This window comes from Calidris pugnax, unplaced genomic scaffold (assembly GCF_001431845.1).
Source record: "Calidris pugnax isolate Ruff unplaced genomic scaffold, ASM143184v1 scaffold371, whole genome shotgun sequence".
NCBI classification, from domain to species: domain Eukaryota; kingdom Metazoa; phylum Chordata; class Aves; order Charadriiformes; family Scolopacidae; genus Calidris; species Calidris pugnax.
Genome location: NW_015091373.1, coordinates 595,754 through 617,885, shown reverse-complemented (window position 1 = coordinate 617,885; position 22,132 = coordinate 595,754). Strand labels below are relative to the sequence as shown.

The 22,132-nt window shown below is 54.2% G+C and overlaps 1 protein-coding gene across 15 annotated transcripts in view; it reads left to right on the top strand.

Annotated features, from left to right (window-relative positions):
- The window catches only part of UBAP2L (ubiquitin associated protein 2 like), a 37,305-nt gene extending 15,350 nt beyond the window's left edge, over window positions 1-21,955 (top strand). For 3 of the 15 annotated variants that reach the window (XM_014961337.1, XM_014961338.1, XM_014961336.1), the window contains 20 exons: window positions 559-633; window positions 4,035-4,087; window positions 5,581-5,666; window positions 6,127-6,298; window positions 7,153-7,354; window positions 8,693-8,970; window positions 9,499-9,671; window positions 10,494-10,683; window positions 11,288-11,342; window positions 11,793-11,967; window positions 12,157-12,229; window positions 13,626-13,821; window positions 13,930-14,018; window positions 14,704-14,757; window positions 15,360-15,441; window positions 17,632-17,849; window positions 17,940-18,045; window positions 19,520-19,587; window positions 19,884-20,081; window positions 20,479-21,058. In XM_014961337.1, the coding sequence (XP_014816823.1) occupies window positions 559-633; window positions 4,035-4,087; window positions 5,581-5,666; window positions 6,127-6,298; window positions 7,153-7,354; window positions 8,693-8,970; window positions 9,499-9,671; window positions 10,494-10,683; window positions 11,288-11,342; window positions 11,793-11,967; window positions 12,157-12,229; window positions 13,626-13,821; window positions 13,930-14,018; window positions 14,704-14,757; window positions 15,360-15,441; window positions 17,632-17,849; window positions 17,940-18,045; window positions 19,520-19,587; window positions 19,884-20,081; window positions 20,479-20,817 (2,882 nt within the window). In that variant the 3' untranslated portion in view covers window positions 20,818-21,058. Of the gene's footprint in view, window positions 1-558; window positions 634-4,034; window positions 4,088-5,580; window positions 5,667-6,126; window positions 6,299-7,152; window positions 7,355-8,692; window positions 8,971-9,498; window positions 9,672-10,493; window positions 10,684-11,287; window positions 11,343-11,792; window positions 11,968-12,156; window positions 12,230-13,625; window positions 13,822-13,929; window positions 14,019-14,703; window positions 14,758-15,359; window positions 15,442-17,631; window positions 17,850-17,939; window positions 18,046-19,519; window positions 19,588-19,883; window positions 20,082-20,478; window positions 21,059-21,235; window positions 21,287-21,821 lie in introns of those variants that run through there. The other 12 variants (XM_014961346.1, XM_014961344.1, XM_014961345.1 and 9 more) reach the window with 12 other exon arrangements.
- The last annotated feature ends 177 nt before the right edge of the window (window positions 21,956-22,132 follow it).

Sequence of the window (22,132 nt, the reverse complement as noted above, 5' to 3'; positions counted from 1 at the left end):
TGTTTGGAAAGGGGGAAGGGGGGGGGGGGAGGGCAGGGAAACCCAAGTGTGGTTTTATAAAACGCTAACAGATTGAGCGATCGTCGTCTTCCCGACTGAAAAGTGGGAGTTTTAAATCCCAGAGGGAGTGGTGTGGGCACGTGGAGGGGCAACAGGGAGGAAGGGGTTGAGTGGATGAGCTCTGTGCACTGGAAGTTCAACTGTCTGGTCCCAACAAGCTTCTGGGGGGAGGGGGTTTGGTGTTTCTGTGTCGGTGTTTTGTGGAACAGTGGGAGTTAGAGCTTGCTTGGGGGGAACTGGAAAATTTTTCTGATAGAACAACTTACATTTGCTCTAGTGCTACAACGCAGCTGTAAAGTCGATCATGCAACTGTGCTGTTCACCTGTGTCGTGTGCGGTCGTTTCGTTTCCATTTTAGTAGCCACGGGCATCTCTTTAAATTACCAATATCCACAGGTACAATGTGACTGCTGTACGTGGGGGCAGTGAAACTCGCCTTCACTTCTCGAAGTCAAAATTTCACTGGTTGTCTTTCTTTTCTTTTGTTTTTTGTTTCAGGACTTGATTTCATTGGGGGTGAGGGGTCAAATTATCCCCGAAAATTTGACACTGCTCCTGGTACGATACATCCAGGTGCACTAACTGCCCCGGATATCTTTACTTTATAGCTTTTTTTAAACAAAACCTGAAATATCTGTGGATATGTCATTCTTCTCTCTCTTAATTTGTTGATTTTTCATGAATATTTGACGTTTGTTCTGACTGTGCTTTTACTAATGCTGACACCTTGAATGTAAATGGGGAGAGGTTTAACCCAAATTCTTGTGGATGATGTAAATTTTAACTTTAGCCACTGCTTCTTGGTACCCAGAGCAGTTCCGTGTCCGCAGCACCCATGGCAGAGCATCCCACCCGAGGGGAGGGAGCGTGGGGGCAGCTCAGTCCTGTCCCTCTGCTCTCACATCCATAAAGCCAGGACTTGCCGTTGTCCCCGTGCCGCTCCTCGGTGCTTTGGTTCTGCAGTGATCCCTTCGCTGCCCTCCCCGCTGCGTTTCTGCTCAGGGTCACAGCGTGCTGCCAGGGGAATCATTCTGGCTAAGATCTCAGCGGCTTTGCCTCTGCTTTTGGCTGCTGCCGGGTGAGCGACGCGCTTGGTGGCTGCTGTGGCATGTCCTTGCTGCCTGGCTGCTGCTCTCCACCGCAGCAGACACACCCTGCAGTTGAAGGTGACAGTGGAAATGAGATGACCAGGATGTTTGATGGCAAAGCTGCCCAATGCCTGGCCACTTTATTTCCTGCTCTTACACCTTTACACCGTACAAAGCCAAGAGACACCCACGAGATGATCCTTTTACCTACCAAACCCCATCCGTGTGTGTAACGAGACCAAAATCCTGTTTGACTTGAGGTCTCCTTCATCTACCCTGAGCTGTAGAGGTCAAGGGCACTTCTGAAGCAACTCATCCCGTTGCTCTTGAAGGTCAGGACAGGAGGAGGAGGAGGTTTGAGGCTGCAGAGTCTCTTGCAGAGCCTGGAGGCAGACCTTGGAGTGCTTCTGCTGCTTTGGAGCATCTCGTGGTTCCCATCTGTGGGTTAAAGATTAACTCCCGCAGGCAGCACAAGGCCCTCTGCTCCGGTGCTGCCGTTACGTTTTTGCCACACTTTGGCTTTGTTTGGATTTACATTCCTTTGGGGTGCAGAGCTTTGGGTCTGTCACCCTTCCAGGCTGGGCCATCGAGTCACCGAGACAGCGGCAGAGCACCCAGTGGGCTGCAGGAGGAGCAAGCTGGTTGCTCATCTCCCAGTTTAAAATTGAAAGATAGTTTATTTGGAGGAGGAATAATCTTGAAGACACAGTGGGGTCATTTTCTTCAGCACATTCATGTTTGCAAACGCCTGTTGACTTTTATTTTTTTCTCCTTTTCCTGGTTTGAGGAGCTCAAAGACCAGCAGTTCTTTGAAGGGCTTCCTCAGAGCTCCTCAGAAGATGCCACTCCTGAAGTGGTGGTGGAGGTGTCAGGGCGCTGCTCTCCCCCTCGGAAGAGCTTGATGAAGGGTGATACACCCAGTTTCTTTAAAAAATCTAAACGTACTGTGCTGGTTAGGAAGATTTCTGGAGCATTTCGGGCAAATGCCAGGTTCTACATCCCAGGTCTTTGGTTTTCCACCCGTCCCTTGGTGTGTGAGGAGCACAAGCCGCCCTGCAGAGGTGCCTGGTGCTCCCAAATTGGACTTGGCAGGGGAGCCCCATCAATGGCTGCTCTTCATCTGCAGGTTTTCCTTCTGCTTTTCTTGCTGCTTTGCTTTTCTCCTCATTTCCCTGAAGGGAGCAGGACTGAGAGAGCCCCATGCCCTGTTCCTATGTGCACAAATTCTTCTTGGGGCATCTCTCCTGGTGTGCTCCCCAGCAACCTGCAGGTACCTCCAGCTCCTGCTCACCCCCTGGGTAAGGGTTGAGCTGGCAGAATCTTCCTGATCCGTGAAAATCTGTAAAGGAGCCTTCCTCCTACTGCACAAAAAAAAAAAATCTATGGAAAGGTGGAATCTGGGTTTGTAAAGCCCAGATGTGTTTTGCATTGAATGTGTTGAACTCCTGATGCTTCCATCCAGGGAGGAAGGGGTAGAGGAGTGTTCCTTGAGACTTCTGGCACTCAGGGAAATCGTGTTTGGATTAACATCTGTATTTCTAACTTGAATGTTTTAAAAAAAAAAAAAAAGCAATCCAGGAAGGCTTCTTGAATTGGCTCCACTTGCCAGGCAAAACAGAACAACAAGGAAAAAAAAGAATTAATTCACTGCTAATATACTGATTTCATGCACTGAATCCCCCACTTCTAGACAAGCAGTTGTTTGGATGTTTTGGCCTCATAATTAAAGTGTATATGGGAAGATCTGCTGCGTTCTTCCCCTCAAAAATCTCAGCAAGCCTGTTGGTGTCCTGCAGAAGAATCCACAATGTTCTTGTTCCCATGTGCTCTGTTTTTATGCTGTAAAAGGCTTTTGGCTTCTAAAAGGGCTGATGCCAACTTGTTCCGTCCCTGTTAAACGTCTCCAGGGTTCACCCTGTTGGCTGGGTCCTGTTCCGTTGATCTGGTTTGCATGGGCTGAAAACAGGCTGTGCAAAAACACGGCTGGTTTTTGGGGGATGTAAAATACTCCTGCCCTCCTCCCACGCCAAATAAGTTGTCTAATGGATTCGGAACTTGCCACGTAAAATTCAAAGTGCTGAGGTGAAGCTGTGATGGAACCGAGGGACGGAACAAGTTGAAGATACAGCCAGGCAGAACTTTTTGTTTCCGGGTAAATTTTGCTTTCTTACAAATTGCGCTGTGCTGGGTTGCGGCTGAAATCTCCTGCTTTTCTCCCTGATGCTTTAACCTACTCACTTGGAGGGTGTTTCTGAGATGGGTCGCAGAAAATGTGTGGATTGCTGAGTCGCTTAAAATTTCCACTCTGATTCCCATTTGCTTTTGCACAGGAGTTTCTGGTGCACCGAGGTTTTGACGGTTTTTGAGGGAGGGGAAAAAACCCAACAGCAAACCACGTTGTTGCTGGGTTTTAAAGAAGCCTCAGGTTTAACCTGAGGTGGTTGAGACCCTGCCCAAGAGCTGGCAGGAGGCCCCGAAGGAGATGCTCTGTCTGAGCTGCCGGGAAACACGACCTGCTCCTGGATGCTGAAATGTGCAGCTGCTGCAGTACAAGGGGAGATGAGGAAAATGGCACGAGGAGGCTGGGGATGGTGCCGGGACTTCCTTGCCGAGCTCAGCTTCCCTGTTCGGTGTCGGGGAGTGTGTGTTGCCCCCGCTGCCGGCCCAGTGCTCCCTGGTTCAGCCCAGTCTGCCCCAACAAGGCCTGGGCCATCCCATCGCGGTACTTTGCCTGTGAATTGTGGGTTGGGGTTGACTGCTTTAATTTGTCTGGTTGGCAAATAGAAATCCTCTCGGCTGCTTGCAAAGCTCCCCAGTGCTCCCCTGGCTCTCAGAGGTGGAGCTTTGATGCCTGCATAACTCCTCTACCTGTTGTTATCCTTATAGGTGCGTGGAGGGCAGCGACAGAAGAGTGGGGCACGGAGGACTGGAATGAAGATGTAGGTACCCTCTGATCTCCTCTCCTCCCCTCTTTGTACACACACAGCCCGGAGAGGAGCGCAAAGCCCATCCTTCCACAAACTGGGCACAGCCCAAGCCAAGCTCCCAACTCTAGGAGCTTCTCCTAAAGTACACGTGTGGTAGAGCTTATCGTAGGAGCCCAAAGCAGGAAGGGATCTCCTCCCCTTTCCTGCGACTGCCTGATGGAATTCTTACATAAACTGGTTCCACACGAGGTTCTTGCTTGGCTCCTGCAGTGGAGCATCACTTTGGGAGGGATCCACACCACGTGCAGTGGAGGAGGCAGCAGAGGTTTTGTGTGTGTGTCACATCCCTCTGATTTGTGTGGACAAGAAACTCTTGGCTTTACCTTCTGACTCGCTCTTTGCCATGTCTCTTTACTGATTTGGTCTTCATTTGGTGTCTCCTTCAGGGGAGGATGGACACTGCTATCACCTGCTTTAGTTCCTCTGTATTGGTTTGATCTGATATGGGCTGAGTCAAGGGAGAGCTTCTCTTCTCCCAGATGAGAACAGAGTTGGGCTTTGTTATTACTAGTTTTGCATGTTCATTTTTGCTAAGCTTCCAGAACAGGCAGGAAGGGAAAGGTTTTGCTTTTCAGGCACCATCTGAAGGAAGCGCTCCTGCTGTGTTTGGAGACGTGAGCAGCTTCCGTGTCTGCTCAGCCAGGTCTCTGCTGGAGAGGAGCCTCTGATGGCCCTTCTTGCCCTCCGTGGGGGTGATGTGCTCCCAGGGGTTCCTGATTTTGGTTTTAAACTCTTCCAGTTTATTTGCTGGCAGCTTCTCAGTCCAGAATAAAAGTTGTTCATAGTCATATATCTTCCGGGCAAAATCTCAAGTGGTCGCTAAACCTCCCCTTCACTCTTTTTTGAGTTATTTTCCTTTCATAGTTGAGTTACTTTCCATTCCATAGATCTGCTGGTCTCTGGTTAGATCCAGGCAAGGCCAGGATTGTTGGAAGCTTAACTATGCGTCTGAAGCTTTTTACTTTGATGTCTATCGTGATGCTTGCCCCTACCTGTGCAGTGTGTTTGCAGCTCAGTGCTGTCGTACCGTCAATGCAGAACTCCCATCCAAGACCCCAGCAGCCCCAGTGGATTTGTGGGCTACAGGAGACTTGTAGAAGGTTTTGGGTGGTGTTTTTTGTTTTTTTTTTTTTTTTTCCCACTGGCAAGTGATTTGTGCACTTGCCTTAGAAGAAACAAATGAAATAGAAGCTGATTTGGGTGTGTTTTTTTGTTTTTTTTTTTTTTTTTTCCCACTGGCAAGTGATTTGTGCACTTGCCTTAGAAGAAACAAATGAAATAGAAGCTGATTCCAATGGGAGCCAAATGTTAGAGAAGTTTAAGCACTTGAATCTCTTGAATCATGCTGTGGCTGTTTGTCTCAAACTTTTTTCTTTTGTGCTTTACTTGGAGTCCTGAGGTGCTGTTCTCACTTTTGGATTCTTTTTGCCTTTTTCATCTTTCAGCTGTCTGAGACGAAGATCTTCACCGCCTCCAACGTGTCTTCAGTGCCTCTGCCTGCCGAGAATGTGACAATCACAGCTGGACAGAGGTGATAATCCATGGCAATGCCATTTATGTGGGAAGAGTGGCCCAGAAGTCCCAGAGCCATTTGCCATCTCAGACTAGACCTTGCTGGCTAGCTAAATGCAGCTGCTCTGAATAAGATGAGATGGATTTAAATCAGAAAGTTGGGTTAGGAGTTTCTGGGTCTTAATCCTGGATTGGAGTTTTCCCAGGCTCTGCTGCTGGTTCTTCAGCTTTGGGACATTTGCTGTGTTAAATTAATGGAAGATGTGCTTTAAAATAGAAGACCATGCAGGATCTTGCTTGGTCTCTGTCCTTTTGAGGTGGCTACTGGCAGTTGTGAGTTAATATTCTGCAGATTCATTCAATTTGCAAAGTAAAAGGTATAAATTATGAGGCTGGAGGTAGAACACACTGCAATGGCAGCGAGGACTGGGAGAGAGCTCTGGTTAATCTCAGTGGGTTTGTCGTCTGTCTTTCCCCAGAATCGACCTTGCGGTCCTGCTGGGAAAGACGCCCTCTTCTATGGAGAACGAGTCGACCAACCTGGAGTCATCCCAGGCTCCATCCCTGGCCCAGCCCCTGGTGTTCAGCAATTCCAAGCAGAGTGCTATATCCCAGCCTGCCTCCGGGAACTCCTTCTCTCACCACAGCATGGTACGGGGACGCTGGCTCCACCAGGGTCCGGGTTTTGGCGGGTGTTGGTTCCCCAACGTTCTCTCTGCGTTTGGGCAATGTGGGAAATCCATCTGCCTCCTCCTTGTGGGTGGCAGAATCCTCTGCTGGGGTAATATGTGCCAGCCTGCTCTGAATCCAGAGGCATGAAGTCCATTTCTTAATTAGAAATAATTGGGATAATTCCTCCCCCTGTTTCCCATGCCAGACTTGCAACACATGCATCTTTCCTGCTCAGAGGAAAGGGAAAGAAAGCTCTGGCAGTCCAGGGCTTGCACAGTCAAGGGTTTGAGCAGTGGGACTGGTTGGGAGTTGGGGGTGGGATGAATCTACACAGAGGTGAAGGAGGGAGGTATTGGATCTGAATCAGGGATGTGCACAGATCTGGGAAGGTGTTGCTTCATGTAACTCCTGCAAAAGAAATTGCACTTTTGCTCTTAATGGTGAGATAGTTCAGGAAGGATTTTCAAAACCACCTTAGCTAAAGCCATGTTCTCCTGGTGGTTGTCTTCTTTAGTGCAACCGAATGCATGTGAATAATTGAGTACATTTTTAAAGAGCCTGTCTGTTAACTTTCTCTGTAAGCCTCCAGACACTGTGAGATGCCCTGGGTTGGGCAGCAGAGAAGTTACCTGTGCTCACGTGTGATAAAGGCTGAGAGGGATGCGGGAGCTCTCCGTGCCGGGGTGTCTGCGCATCAGGAGCTCAGGGTGTTGGGTTGAGAAGCAGCAGGGTACTGGGGGTTCAGGCTTATCTTAAGAGATGGATCTGTCTTCTGAGCCAAGTTCCAAGCCAGGGGAGACATTAACTTTGTTATTTCTTGGCTGAAATTGCAGGTGAGCATGCTGGGGAAAGGGTTTGGAGATGTCGGGGAGGCCAAAGGCAGCAGTACCACAGGTTCTCAGTTCCTGGAGCAGTTCAAGACGGCGCAGGCCCTGGCTCAGCTGGCGGCTCAGCACACCCAGCCCGGCGGGAGCACCACCACCGCTTCCTGGGACATGGCATCTACCACGCAGACCTCGTCCCTCGTGCAGTACGGTGAGGAATAGCAGCGTGGCTCCCCGGAGGGCAGCGCCTTCTCCCAGAACTGCAGAAACCCCCCGTGAGCAGCAGTGTGAGGGATTCAGTGAAGGGACAGGTCACAAGTTCAGAACCAAGCCAGCTGCTGGAGGAATTAAAAGAAACCTGGGTGCAAGTTTGTGAGAGTAGAATGGAATAGCATGTGGGAGTCTTTCCCTGCTCCTTTTATACTTCACGGAATCATGGAATTGTCAGAGTTGGAAGGGACCTCTAGAGATCATCTAGCCCAACTCCCCTGCTAAAGCAGGGTTGCCCAGAGCACGTCACTCAGGAGCATCCAGTTGAATCCGTGTCTGCCTCCTGGTCGTTCCAGCCGGCTCCAGGGCCAGGGATGGGGCGTTCCCGGGAGCCTCCCTGTGCAGACCCGGCTCCCTGGGGCAAAGCCGTGTGACAGGGAAGGGTCTGAAAGTGGGCACCTCTGGAGAATAGTTCCTGAATACCAACCGTCTCATCTCACTGCTGACCCGATGTTATCTCTTAAAGGAGTTCAGTTTGGTGACTCTGAAATGCCAAGGGGTAACTCTACCTCTGGGCTGGCGTGAGGGGATGAGCAGAGATTAAGAGGCTCCTGCTTTTTCGATGAGATGCTGAGCCCCGCTGTGCGCAGTCGAGTGCTGGTGCAGCTTCCTCCAGCTTGTGTGTTTTTATTTCTTGCTGTAGGGAAATGGCTCTGGTTCAAATCTAAGCTGAAGAAAAATCGAGCCCTGTCCTAGCAATAGGCAGTGTTGGCAGCTCCTGATCTTTTCAAACAAGGAGCCACAGAGGAGAGTCAGAGAGAATAGGAGTTGGTTTTTAATTAGCTGCGGTGAGGCTTAGGCGAAGGAGGGGTTGTGTGAAGAGCTGAGGGCGGGCAGCCTCGAGGGGTGGTGGTGTGTGGAGGGCACCTGGTTCTGGCAGGAGGAAGAGCAGGCAGAGAAACGCCGCGGTGGTGGCAGAGAGGGGGACGGACACAGCGTCAGGGCCATGGGGACTCTTGCCCTGCAGCATCTCCACACAAGGGACTCAAGTCCAGCTTTTCTTGGAGGGTGGAGGACTGTGCTGTGTGAGCTCAGCGTCCTCTCGGGACGGTGGAAGGACCTGAGAGGAGAAGGGCTTCAAAGGCTTGGCTTTGGTGGTGGTGAGAGCACAAGGCTGGGAGTGGAGATGCTGAGCTCCTCTGCTCCCTCATTTTAACAGGCTCCAGGAGGAGACACGGCGTGAAATGGTTTTACCTTTCTTGATGCTGAGAAGTCTCAGAACCTGATTGAACTTTAAGGAAACAAATCCTTCTAACTCAACTCTTGTCTCCCTTGGTAGATCTCAAAAACCCAACGGACTCTTCCGTGCATAGTCCCTTCACGAAGCGTCAGGCCTTCACGTCAACTTCAACCATGATAGAAGTGTTCATGCAGGAGAAGCAGCCGGTGGTCACTGCCTCCACGACTGTGCCGGCCCCCCCTTCCTCGCCGCTGCCCAGCAAAACCAACCCTGTTCCCCAGATGTCCCCCGGGTCCTCGGACAACCAGTCCTCCAGTCCCCAGCCTGCGCAGCAGAAGCTGAAGCAGCAAAAGAAGAAAGCGTCGTTAACATCGAAGGTGCGGATGAGTGGTGGGGAAGGAGTCGGTGTAATTGTGTTAGAGCTGCAGGAAAATAGAATCATAGAATGGTTTGGGTTGGAAGGGACCTCAAAGATCATCGAGTTCCAACTCCCCTGCCCTGGGCAGGGACACCTCCCACCAGCCCAGGTTGCTCCAAGCCCCCTCCAGCCTGGCCTTGAACCCCTCCAGGGATGGGGCAGCCACGACTTCCCTGGGCAACCTGTTCCAGTGTCTCACCACCCTCATAGTAAAAAATTTCTTCCTGAATAAAAAATTTCTTCCTGAGTAAAAGGGGAAAAAAAAAAAAATCCTTTTGGGGATGAGGGAAGGGCTGGGCTTGGCCTTCCTGCTGTTAGCACTGGGTGTTTGTGGGGTGATGGAGAAAAGCTCTGCCGGGCTCGAACAGCGTAATTCAGAGGGTGCAAACCCACAACTGCCATCACGTGCCGGGAAATGGGGATACTACAGTGACTTTGTGCTGACACCAGGCAGTGACTGACCCTCTCTGTTGTTCCTCCCTTGCAGATTCCTGCGCTCGCGGTGGAGATGCCCGGCTCAGCCGATATCTCAGGGCTAAACCTGCAGTTTGGGGCATTACAGTTTGGTTCGGAGCCTGTTCTCGCGGAGTACGAATCGACGCCCACAACAAGCGCCGCCGTCAGCCAGTCCCAGAGCAGCCTGTACACCAGCACGGCGAGGTGAGAGCAGGAGAAGGATGGGAGGGTTAATCCCAGAAGGTAGCTGGTCCCCTGGGCTTTAGTGACACTGCATACTAGTAGACCCTTTCTGACTGTGCTGTGGTCACAAAGGGGGGACAACGTATGCGACAGCAAAGGGTAAGTTGCCCGTGGGCTCGTTCAGGCAGCCCTGTGGCCGCTTGGTCTGCGGTACTTACACAGAACACAGATGTTTCCTGCTGCCTTTGAACAGTGTTGCTGGAAACTCAGGAGAGGAATCTCCAGCGCAACTCTTCCTTGTCCCTGGAGAACAGATTCTGCGTGTTTTGTCCTGCTTTTTGCCTGGCAAACCAGGATGTGGTGGTGGAGTAGGTGTAGCTATGGTGATGATGCCTTGTGAAGCAAAGTGTTCATGTCTTCTGTTAGAATCATGGACTGGTTTGGGTTGAAGGGACCTTTTAAAGGCCATCTGCTCCAGCCCCCTGCAGGGACATCAGTCAGGTTGCTCAGAGCCCCCTCTTGGGCTGACCCTTAGTACCTGCCTGGTCCCTTGAGTGCTGGGACCCGAGTGGTGGCAGCTCATGAAGTGTCACCCAGAGCACAGCGGGGTGTCAGGCGAGGCTGCAGCGAGGTGCTGGTGTCCTCCTGTGGCCACTGGCCTTTGTCTGGGGACCTGTCCCTGCTGGGTTTGCCTGGCTGCTTCGTGTGGTGCCTCTGTGCTGATGCTTGGGGCTCTGTATTTTGGATATTTGAAACGAAGAGCCTCTGGTCTGGGTCATAGGGGCTGTTTTAGAGGAAACCGTTAAACTGTTTTTCTTTTTTCTTTTTTTCCCCCCTTTGTAGTGAATCTTCATCCACAATTTCGTCCAATCAAAGCCAGGAGTCTGGTTACCAGAGCGGCACAATACAGACAGCAACGTTTACCTCCCAGAACAGCGCTCAGGGACCACTGTACGAACAGAGATCCACCCAGACGAGGCGATACCCAAATTCAATCTCCTCCTCGCCCCAGAAAGACCTGACCCAGGCCAAGGTAGGAAAACAGCTTTGCTCTCCCTTTGTGCTGAGTAAGCGTAGCGTGTGAAGCGCTGTCTTGGGGGAAGCCAAGTGGTTTATCAAGTGCTTCTGCAATCCTCCAGCCGCACCGCGGGGCTTGTGGGCTCTCGTGAGAGCTTTCTGCTGGCTGCTACGAGAGCCCTTAGTTCTGTTACTCACCTGGGGCTGGGCCAGGGGGGTTAACAACGGTTAAGTTGATTGCAGGCCGTGTCATGCATAATTACCCTGTGCAGAGTGGCATTTGGGCTAAGGATTTCATTTTGTCTTAAGCATTTGATTCTTGCATGCTGCACGCAAATCCAGTGACATCAATTTTGGCTAACGAGCTCTGGTTGAGGGTGTTGAGGCAGTCTGACTACCAGCAGCAGAGAAACTTCCTGCACTGTTTTCTCAAATCCTCTCCTGAGGGTCTGGGCTAGCGCTGGGCGAGTGGTGCTGGGACTGAGCCTGTGGCTGTGTTGGTAGCACGCCTTTTGCACACCGGAGGAGGGAGTGTGGGAGGGGGCTGACACTGGATCTGCCTCTGGGAAGGAGCAGCTGCAGTGCCCAATACTCTTCTTTTTTTTTTTTTTTTTTCTCAGAATGGTTTCAGTTCTGTACAGCCCACGCCATTACAAACCACACAGGCCGTTGAAGGTAAGAGTCTGTCGCTGCAGCGGGTGTCCCAAGTCTCTTGTGCTGCTCGTATTCTTTGCTTTGGATTAAAAGCTTTATCTAATGGAAAGTCCTTTCCGTGTTGGACTAATTGCTGCCACTCAGATTATTTGCTTGCCTTGAAATGTTCAGCTTTCTGCTGGTGGATCCATGGGATCCTTGATGAGTCGCTCCCTGATGACAATAATTTACTCTGATTTGTTTGTGAAAGGCACCTCAGCTGTAGGTCTTGAAGCTCTTTGCAGAGCTGATGGTGGTGTTGGGGTAAAGTGAGATGTAGGACACCATCACACTGTCACAAGTGTGTGACTGGTTGGCAGCAGCGAGGGAAGCCCCAGATCCCCCTGCTCCTCCAGCTGAGCCTTTGCTGATCCTGAGTTGTCCTCCAGGAGCTGCTCCTAGCTGCCCCTAACCCAGAGCTTGTGTTCGCAGGTGCTACAGGCCCCGCAGTGAAATCAGATTCCCCCTCTGCTCCCAGTATCACGCCTCTCAATGACGGGGTGTCTGCATCGTCCTTGCTGACGACGGCCAGCCAACACTCAACAGCTCTGAGCAGCCTGAGCCACAGCGAGGAGCTCCCCAGCACCACCACAGCCCAGCTCAGCAGGTGAGATGGTGTGTGGGGTGGGTTCTGGAGAAGGGATCTGTAGCAGACATCAAAGTCTTGTCTCGTGCCGCGGGGAAGACCGAGGTGACTCATCCCATCTGAGTAGATAGGGAATGGGACCTGGCCTGGTGCCACCAGTGGTGACTCTCACAGCTTGGCCTGATGACCTCTTATTCCTCCTTCCTGCAGTACGTTACCCACCCAGCAGAACAGTCTGTCCTCATCCACATCCTCTGGGCGAACGTCAACTTCAACTCTTCTGGTGAGTCTTGGGGTGCTCTAGTGCTGTGCACCCCAGTTACTGCTCTGAGAGCTCTGCTGGGGACCTTGGGTGTGCAGCTGGCAGGGTCTGCAGTTGGGACAGAAGCTGCTGGATGTCCCACTGGAGTTTGGATGTTACGTGGAGAGAGGACAGAGGGTTGTGTCAGAGCATGGTCTGTGCACTTCTGGCTCCAGGCTTTTGACACCCGACCTGTTTCAGAGATAACAACGTGGCTGTTACGTGTTTGCAGTGCACAAAGGCAACTTGTGCTGCCATCCCAGCAAGCCCCCTGCCCCCTGGGCTGCACCCCCAGCAGCGTGGCCAGCAGGGCCAGGGGGGGATTCTGCCCCTCTGCTCTGGGGAGACACCCCCTCCCACCCAGTGCTGCCTCCAGCCACCAACAGCAGAAGGACATGGAGCTGTTGGAGCAGGGCCAGAGGAGGCACATAAAGATGCTGGGAGGGCTGGAGCCCCTCTGCTGGGAGGGGGGGCTGAGAGAGTTGGGGGGGTTCAGCCTGGAGAAGAGAAGGCTCTGGGGAGACCTTGGAGCCCCTTCCAGTCCCTCAAGGGGCTCCAGGAAAGCTGCCCCCCTGGATCAGGAAGGAGAGCAATGGGACAAGGGGAAAGGGTTTGAAGCTGAAAGAGGGGAGATGGAGCTGAGATGTGGGGCAGAACCTCTTTGGTGTGAGGGTGGTGAGAGCCTGGCCCAGGTTGCCCCGAGAAGCTGTGGCTGCCCCATCCCTGGAGGGGTTCAAGGGCAGGTTGGAGGGGGCTTGGAGCAACCTGGTCTGGTGGGAGGTGGCCCTGCCCAGGGCAGGGGGGGACTGGGTGGTCTTTAAGATCCCTTCCAACCCAAACCATTCCATGATTCCATGGCTCTTTTTGATCCTGTAGCAGCTCTTGAAAGTGCTGCGGGCTTGCAACCAGATGGTCGTGGTGAACTGGTAGCTGATGGAGTGTCACTGTTCAAGCGTAGATACTGCTGGAGCTCCTGCAGTACAGAGCCCCTGGGTTTTGGCTTCTGCAGCAGAATAAATCTCCCCACTGTGGATGCGGTGCTCAGCCCTGCGTCTCCCAGCGGACGGACGTGTTGGGACACAGCGCATGAGAGGCTTGGAAGCGTTAGGGCTTGGCTGCTGTCAGGGCTTTGGGCTTCAGCCAGGTGCAGAGCAGGTTTCTCCGTAGCCTGCAGCAGCCGAGTTCGTTGCAGGCTCTCGGGAACGTCCTGGTGCAGACAGAGCCGCACGGTGTTTTCTGTAGAACAGAATAGAATTGTTTTGGTTGGAAGAGACCTTTAAGATCATCAAGTCCAAGCATTAACCCAGCAGCACGTAGCGGTGCCCTGCACGCAGTTACGTCTGCCCCGTGCCCTAACTCTCTTCCCTTCCTTCCCCAGCACACGAGTGTGGAGAGTGAAGCGAGCCTCCATTCTTCTGCTAGCACTTTCTCCACCTCCTCCAGCACGGTGTCGGCCGCCCCGCCGGTCGTTAGCGTCTCGTCCAGCCTGAGCAGTGTCAGCAGCCTGGGCCTCAGCCTCAGCAGTAACTCCACGGTGACGGCCTCCACCCGCAGCTCCGTTGCAACAACATCAGGTACTTTCCTGCATCCTGCTAGACAGGAGGAAGGTTTTGGGGGCTGAGATGACACAGCAGACGCAGTGTCTTCACTGTGGAACTTTTTCTCTCTCTTCCTTTTTTCAGGAAAAGCCCCTCCCAATCTCCCTCCTGGAGTCCCACCGTTGTTGCCTAATCCGTACATCATGGCTCCGGGGTTGCTACACGCCTATCCGGTGAGTGGGACAGCCAGCACTCTGCTCTCCTCTCATGGCACTAGATCCCTCTACCTCTGTCTGCAGTGAGCAGGGAGGGATGTATTCTGGTAGAGGAACCAGACACTGTAACTCCAGCCCAGCACAACTGCCCCACGTGGGAAGAGTTTGGACCCGCTGTTTCCCATAAAACAGTAGCAGAGAAAATCCATGTGCCCGTGGGGGTGAATCTCTGTAACTCTGGTCACCCCAGAGCAGCTTCTCTTCAGCCTGTTCTCTGCAGCCTCCCCAGCCTTTGGGGAGCAGCAGCCCTGGGTCAGAGCAGGGCTCCTGAAAGCCTGGAGTCACGGTGTGACAAGGGCCAAACAGCCAGAACGAGTGTGGCAGCTGCCACCAAGTCTAGTGGTGTGTCACAGCCTTCTTCTGGAGGTGAGGACAGGTTCCAGAGTTGGAATAATTTTTGGAGTAAAACTGTCGAGTGCCTTTGTGGTCTGGAGCTGCGGTGCTGGGTGTTTGAGCAGCTCATAAAAAGACTCCTAGCAGTGTCAGTCGTGCAGTAGCGACTGCTGGCTGCCTGTCCCCAGGTAATTGTGCAGCCTCTGATTGTCTGGCTTCATCTCCAATTTATCTAAATGTTTAATCTAAAATTAGGCAAGTGTTTTTATCTAACCTGTGTCCCTAACATAACCTCCTGCTCTTTTTCTAGCCACAGGTGTACGGATACGACGACTTGCAGATGCTCCAGACGAGATTCCCCTTGGTGAGTGCTGCGGTCTGACGGACACACGCTGCAGGGGTGATGCAGCTGAGGGCTGCATGTCTGGGGGTACAGACAGGGCTGTGAGCTGGCTAAACAGGGTGCTGAATCCTCTGTGGCAGTAGCGAGGAGTTAACTGGTTCCTCCTTTGCACCTGGAGCTGGAGCACTGGTTATTCAGACGGCGGTGTGATGGTGGGGCTGGGGAGTGTGGGATCCACCCAGGCAGAGCTGTTCTGCCCGACATGTGAGGAGCTGTTGCAGACCCTTCCCTCTGATCCTTGGAAGAGGCAGCGACTAAATACTTTGATGAGACTGGGTTTTATTTAGGAATACGATGTGTCCCCCTTGTGGAGGAGAAAGCCCAGGCAGTCTAAGGGCTGCATTCCAGTAGACCTCATCTGGTTCATCCCGTGGCCAGAGGAGGGGGACAGTGAATGCTACAGAAACCGGGGTCGCCGTAGGCTGCGATCAGCCCCGATGTGGCTGATTGAACTGCAGTGCTCCAACACACCTCCAGTCCTGAAACTCTTCTTTTCCAAAAAATACTGCTTTGCCTCTTCGGACAGAGCTCATAAAACTTCTTATTTTGTTTTTCTCCTTCAGGATTACTACAGCATCCCATTCCCTACGCCTACCACCCCGCTGACTGGAAGAGATGGCAGCCTGAGCAGCAATCCGTACTCCGGTAGGGAAAAAGCTGGCTTTGGTGGCGTATCCCATCAGGTGCTCCTGATGGGGCTAATTAATTTCCTGTGCTGCTGTCTGCTGGCACCATCTCCTGCACTGCCTTTGGTCTGGAGCATGTATCTCAGCAGCTAAATTCTTGGCTTCCCTTTGATCATCTGATTGTGTCGAGGCATGTTACCAGGAGGATGTGGACAAGCAGGAGTCGATGCAGCAGTTGGAGCAAGGAAGGGCTGAAAGAATCTGAGAAGTGTAAAACTGGGGAAATGCTTTTCAGGTCATGGCGAGGCAGGGATTAAGGGCTGCTTCTCAAGCACTTAGAGTAAAAACAGAAAGAAACACAAAATCTGGAGAAACTGAGTTTTTTATCTATGGGACAGTCTTGTGGAGAAGGAAAACAGGACATTTAGGACCTGTCAAATTCAAACCAATTGCCCGGTGGGTGGTTGATCTCTCTCTGACCTCGGCGGGTGTGTTCCACTGCTGATTTGCAAGGAGCAGCAGTTCTGCTGAGCTTCCACGTGCTCTAGGAGTCATTGTGCTTTGTGGATCGCTCTTTTTCCAGCCCCACTTCTCCCCAGCTTCAGCAGGAGCTTGTGTGTGTGGAAGTGCTTTTGCCTGGCACACTGGGGCTGAAAGCCCGAGCTCAGCGTGCGGCACCGCTGTGTGCGTGATTTGCCAAGTTAACATGGGTGATAATTAATGTTTGTGGCCATCCTGGACTCGCTTGTGAGCTGGGGCAGCACTGGGAAATTCACTGGCTTCCTGTGTGAGCTCTGAATAGGGAGGGTGTTTGCATGAAAGAGCAGCAAAGGGAGCTTCCCTGAGCCCTGCAGCCAAGCCCTTCCCCAGTGCCCAGACTGGGAAGAGAGGAAACTCTATTTCCAAGTACTCTCCAAGGCTGGGCCTCTGCATTTGACTCTTGTTGCCAGCAAGAGAGAAGGAGATGTGAGCCCTGCTGTAAAAAGGGGCCATTCACACGTCCTCAACTGGAAGATACTTGCCTCTCCTTTCAATGAGGGGCTGTTTGGCCGGAGGACAAGGCCCCTGGGCTGCTGCTCTGGCTCTGGAGGGAGCCAAGTCCTGTTCAGGCAGTCGCTGATGCACGGAGAGGGTGTAGGGAGAGATCTGGGATCGGGCTCCGTTGCTGCGCCACGGTTTATCCCGTGTGGGATCACAGGCTGACATCGGGCAGTGCAGTGCTGTGGCTTGGAAACATAGAATCACAGAGTGGTTTGGGTGGGAAGGGACCTTAAAGATCATCCCTCCCCCTGTACTCAGCACTGGTGAGGCCCCATCTCGAGTGCTGTGTCCAGTTTTGGGCTCCCTACCATAAAAAAGACATTGAGGGGCTGGAGCGGGTCCAGAGAAGAGCAACAAAGATGGTGAGGGGTCTGGAGCACAAGTCTGATGAGGAGAGGCTGAGGGAGCTGGGGTTAATCAGCCTGGAGAAGAGGAGGCTGAGGGGAGACCTTATTGCTCTCTCCAACTCCCTGAAAGGAGGGTGTAGAGAGGTGGGGGTCGGTCTCTTCTCTCAAGTCACAGGTGACAGGACGAGAGGAAATGGCCTCAAGTTGCCCCAGGGGAGGTTCAGGCTGGATATTAGGAAAAAATTTTTCACTGAAAGGGTTATCAGATGTTGGGATGGGCTGCCCAGGGAGGTGGTTGAGGCCCCATCCCTGGAGGTGTTCAAAAGACGGGTTGATGTAGTGCTGGGAGGTATGGTTTAGTGATGGTGATGCTTCTTCTTTGTTGTGCGGGTGTCTATTTTTGTCAGTTAGGTTGACAGTTGGACAAGATGATCTTTAAGGTCCCTTCCAACCTAGAAGATTCTGTGATTCTGTGATCCAGTGCCCCCCCTGCCCTGTGCAGGGACACCTCCCACCAGACCAGGTTGCTCCAAGCCCCCTCCAACCTGGCCTTGAACCCCTCCAGGGAAGGGAATCTGGGGCTCAGCTGCTGGGGGTTTCTCTTCCCCTCTGAATTCCTTCTCTCCGGACAAGGAGAGCAATTAACAGCTTGGCCTTATCAGTGTGTGAGGCTTCGAGGGCTGCAGGCCTTAGTAGCTGTGGGAGGGGGGTTGATTCAAGTCACCGTTGATCAAAAGGCTGCATCACCTTTGGTCTGAGCTGGAATGGGCCAGAACCTGACAGGTCTGTTCCTCACTCTCCTTTCGCCTCCTGTGTTCCAGGGGACTTAACAAAATTTGGCCGAGGTGATGCCTCTTCCCCGGCTCCTGCAACGACTTTGGCGCAGCCTCAGCAGAGTCAGACCCAGACCCACCACACCACGCAGCAGACGTTCCTGAACCCGGCGCTGCCTCCTGGCTACAGTTACACCAGTCTGCCGTACTACACAGGGGTACCAGGGCTCCCCAGCACCTTCCAGTACGGGCCCGCCGTGTTCCCTGTGAGTTTCCCGGAGGTGAGGGGTGGGATTCGGGCAGGAGGGCAGCGCAGCGAGGAGTCTCTCCTCACTCTGCTTCTCTCCTTGCTGTAGGTTGCTCCTACCTCTTCCAAGCAGCACGGTGTGAATGTCAGCGTCAACGCATCAGCGACCCCTTTTCAGCAGCCCAGCGGCTACGGCTCCCACGGATACAGCACCGGTAAGAGACCTGGCAGCATCTTCCCCCGCGGCGGTCACTGGCAGCAGCAGGGTTTGTGCACAGTCTCCAGCAGTAAGGGAGGAAAATGGCTGCGGTGCCGCTCGCAGATCCTTTAATTCTCTTTGGAAAGACCCAGGTTTGATCCAGGCCTGGAGCAGGTTTGAGGGGTGTGGGGCACTTCACGCCCTCCTCGGTGCACAGCCCTTGTGTGGTCAGGACCCTGGGCTCACATCAGAGGGCTAAAGCTGCCAAACTGTGGGGGGGTTTTTGCTGCCTGTATGTGATGAGTAGAACAATAATTATTCCAGATTTGAGTCCAGGAACTTGTTTGATTCGCGTGCTTTCTAGAGGAGTGTCCTTGATTCTAAGATGCAAGAAGGTTGTGAACGTGCTACTTGTCTCACTACTGGGTTTCACTGGTCAACGTCTGCCTGACTTACAGAGAGCCTGCCTTTGGGTCCCTCTTCAGCCTTTACATTCCCGTTGTGCCTTTTTTCCCTACATTAGAGCCCTTCAAGACACTGTTTTCTCTTTGCGAAGACACTCAGCCCTGGAGCAGGCCACCTAAATCTTTCAAACTTCTTTGATTTCAGTGCTTTTTCTGGGCCTGAATTGATCGCTGAGGTTTCCTCTGTCCCGCCTGTTTCAGAAACAACCAGCCTCTAATGCAGGTTCTTTGCCAGCGTTGCGGGTTCTCCAGCCCACACCTTTCCGTGTGGCTGCTTGTTTTACATCCGAGGAGCCCTCGGGCCATCCTGGCTACCGTTTTGTGCTGGGAGTTTCATAGAATCATAAAATCATAGAATTTTCCAGGCCGGAAGAGACCTCCAAAAGTCGTCTAGTCCCACCTCCCCACAGTCAGCAGGGACATCCCCAACCAGACCAGGTTGCCCGGGGCCTCGTCAAGCCTCTCCTTGAATATCTCCAGGGATGGGGCCTCAACCACCTCCCTGGGCAACCTGTTCCAGTGCTCCACCAGCCTCACAGTGAAGAACCCTCTCCTCATCTCCAGTCTAAATCTGTTCCCCTCCAGCTTGAAGCCATTGCCCCTCATCCTGTCACTACAGGCCTTTCTAAACAGGTTCTCTCCAGCCTTCCTGTAGGCTCCCTTCAGGTACTGGAAGGACGCTATTAGGTCTCCCCCTTGTCTGCTGCATCCCCCCCAGCTCTTCTCAGAATCACTATTTTCTGGGCTTGTCAATAACGTTCATGTCTCTGGCTGGCAGCAGGCCCCTAAATGGTTTTTTTTTCTGGAGGCATTTAAAAACTGCTGGTGGCCAGAGCAAAAGAACTTGCATCCTCCGGGCACTTTGCAGCTTGGCTTTGCCAAACCCCTGCTCCCTTTGGACGGTGTCTGGCTCCAGACCTTCCCTGGCTGCGGGGCCACCAAAGCTCTTCCCAACCTGATGCCGGCGTCAGCGGCGCTGAACCCACGGCTGCTGCCCCACGCTCACTTGCCTCTCCTTCTCCCCAGGTGTATCCGTGACATCCAGTAACACGGGAGTGCCGGACATCTCGGGCTCTGTCTACTCCAAAACTCAGGTGAGCATCCGGGGTGTCCCAGGGAGGCTCTGCTTTGCTGGGGGTGCAGAAGTCCAGCTCTGAGACAGCCCCCCAGGACAAGGAGGTCTCTTCCCCCTTGGAGCAGAAAGAAAATGCTCGGCCTTTCCAAACTTAGAGCAATTCCAAGCCCAGAAAGAGGTGAAGACAGAGACTCTTGGCTGTTCTCTGCACCAGGCGCTGACTCCGGGGCTTGTGACTTGTAGAGTGGGGAGGGGATGTGCTGCCGGGCAGGGAGGCTCCCAGCCCTCACCCCGCTGTTCTCCTCTCCTCCTCAGCAATCCTTCGAGAAGCAGGGATTTCACACTGGAACCCCGGCAGCCTCCTTCAACCTGCCTTCGGCGCTGGGCAGCGGGGGCCCCATCAACCCCGCCACGGCGGCGGCATATCCCCCCACCCCCTTCATGCACATCCTGACCCCGCATCAGCAGCCGCATTCGCAGATCCTCCACCACCACCTGCAGCAGGACGGGCAGGTAAGACACCCCCCTGGTCCCCCCCCAGCCCTCGCTGGGGTATCTCCTAGGGCTCTGGCTCCCTGTCCCCCCCTTCTCCCTCCCTCCCTCACGCGGACACACGCGGTGACACGCACACGCTCACACCTGCACATAACACACAGGGCCGATAAAGAGGAAGAGGTGAGGAAGGCTCGGGGTGCTGGGGGGTACTCGGCACGGCCCCCCGCGCTGCCGGGCGGCACCAGGCAGGGCCCCTTCTCGCAGACACGCCTGGGGACACCCCGACCTCCCCCGTCCTGGCAGGCCAGCAGCGACGGGGTGACGCCACCACCCCCGCCATAGCTTGCAGGTCTAACCGTGGATTTCTATTGTCATAGTTTGTCCCTTTATTTTACATATCCTGGTACTGCAACAGCTTCCATATTTGCAGATGATACTGTGCTGCCAACGCCAGCAGGAAGACCAGGTAATGAACCTCTCTGATAATGCATTGCACTTGCCCTGGGGTCTCCCCCCGCCCCTAAGGCCCCCCCAGGGTCCACGTAGCCCCTTCCTTCTCCCCCTGCCAGGCGAGGAGAGAGGCCCTCAGGCAGTTTGTCACACACACACACCCGCGGGCACAGACACACACCCCCTGCTCGACCCCTTTTCCCCTCTCCCTGACGCGTGGCAGCCCCCCCAGCGCCGCCTGGACCCCCCCGTTGCCTACGGTGCCGGTCTGGAGGAAGGCGCAGAGCGGAGGGGAGGGTGCTGAGGGGCCACCAGCTGGCTACTGGGTGCAGGGTGGCCCGTACCCTGGTGCTGGTGGCCCCAGGAAGGTGGCGCTGGGCAGAGACGGGTCAGCGAGCGCCGAGGAGCCATCCTGCGGGGACCAGCATCGCCCTGCGGAGCAAGCCAAGGGTCAGGACCACCCCAGAAACGACGGCACCCGTTGCCCCACCATAACTTTGCCCCCCTCCCTGCTTCTCCTTCTCCCCCCCTCCCCGTTCCCCTTCCCGCAGAGCGGCTCCGGGCAGCGCAGCCAAGGCAGGGGACACCCCGACCTCCCCCGTCCTGGCAGGCCAGCAGCGACGGGGTGACGCCCCCCCCCCCGCCATAGCTTGCAGGTCTAACCGTGGATTTCTATTGTCATAGTTTGTCCCTTTATTTTACATATCCTGGTACTGCAACAGCTTCCATATTTGCAGATGATACTGTGCTGCCAACGCCAGCAGGAAGACCAGGTAATGAACCTCTCTGATAATGCATTGCACTTGCCCTGGGGTCTCCCCCCGCCCCTAAGGCCCCCCCAGGGTCCACGTAGCCCCTTCCTTCTCCCCCTGCCAGGCGAGGAGAGAGGCCCTCAGGCAGTTTGTCACACACACACACCCGCGGGCACAGACACACACCCCCTGCTCGACCCCTTTTCCCCTCTCCCTGACGCGTGGCAGCCCCCCCAGCGCCGCCTGGACCCCCCCGTTGCCTACGGTGCCGGTCTGGAGGAAGGCGCAGAGCGGAGGGGAGGGTGCTGAGGGGCCACCAGCTGGCTACTGGGTGCAGGGTGGCCCGTACCCTGGTGCTGGTGGCCCCAGGAAGGTGGCGCTGGGCAGAGACGGGTCAGCGAGCGCCGAGGAGCCATCCTGCGGGGACCAGCATCGCCCTGCGGAGCAAGCCAAGGGTCAGGACCACCCCAGAAACGACGGCACCCGTTGCCCCGCCATAACTTTGCCCCCCTCCCTGCTTCTCCTTCTCCCCCCCTCCCCGTTCCCCTTCCCGCAGAGCGGCTCCGGGCAGCGCAGCCAAGGCAGCTCCATCCCCCAGAAATCCCAGGCCAACAAATCTGCCTACAACAGCTACAGCTGGGGCGCCAACTGAGGCCGGGCCGGCCCTCGCCCACCCGCCACTTGCTTCTTCCGGAAGAGAAATCCCAACCCAACGCGGCGCCGCCGAAGGATCCCGGGGCGGAGAAGGCCCTGCCGCAGGGCAGCGCGTGGCCCCCCCAGACCCCCCCCCGGGGCAGGGCCGGCGCCTCGGCCGCGTCTGTCTTCAGCCACCTTTTTCCCCTCTTGTATGTAATATAGAATTTGTAT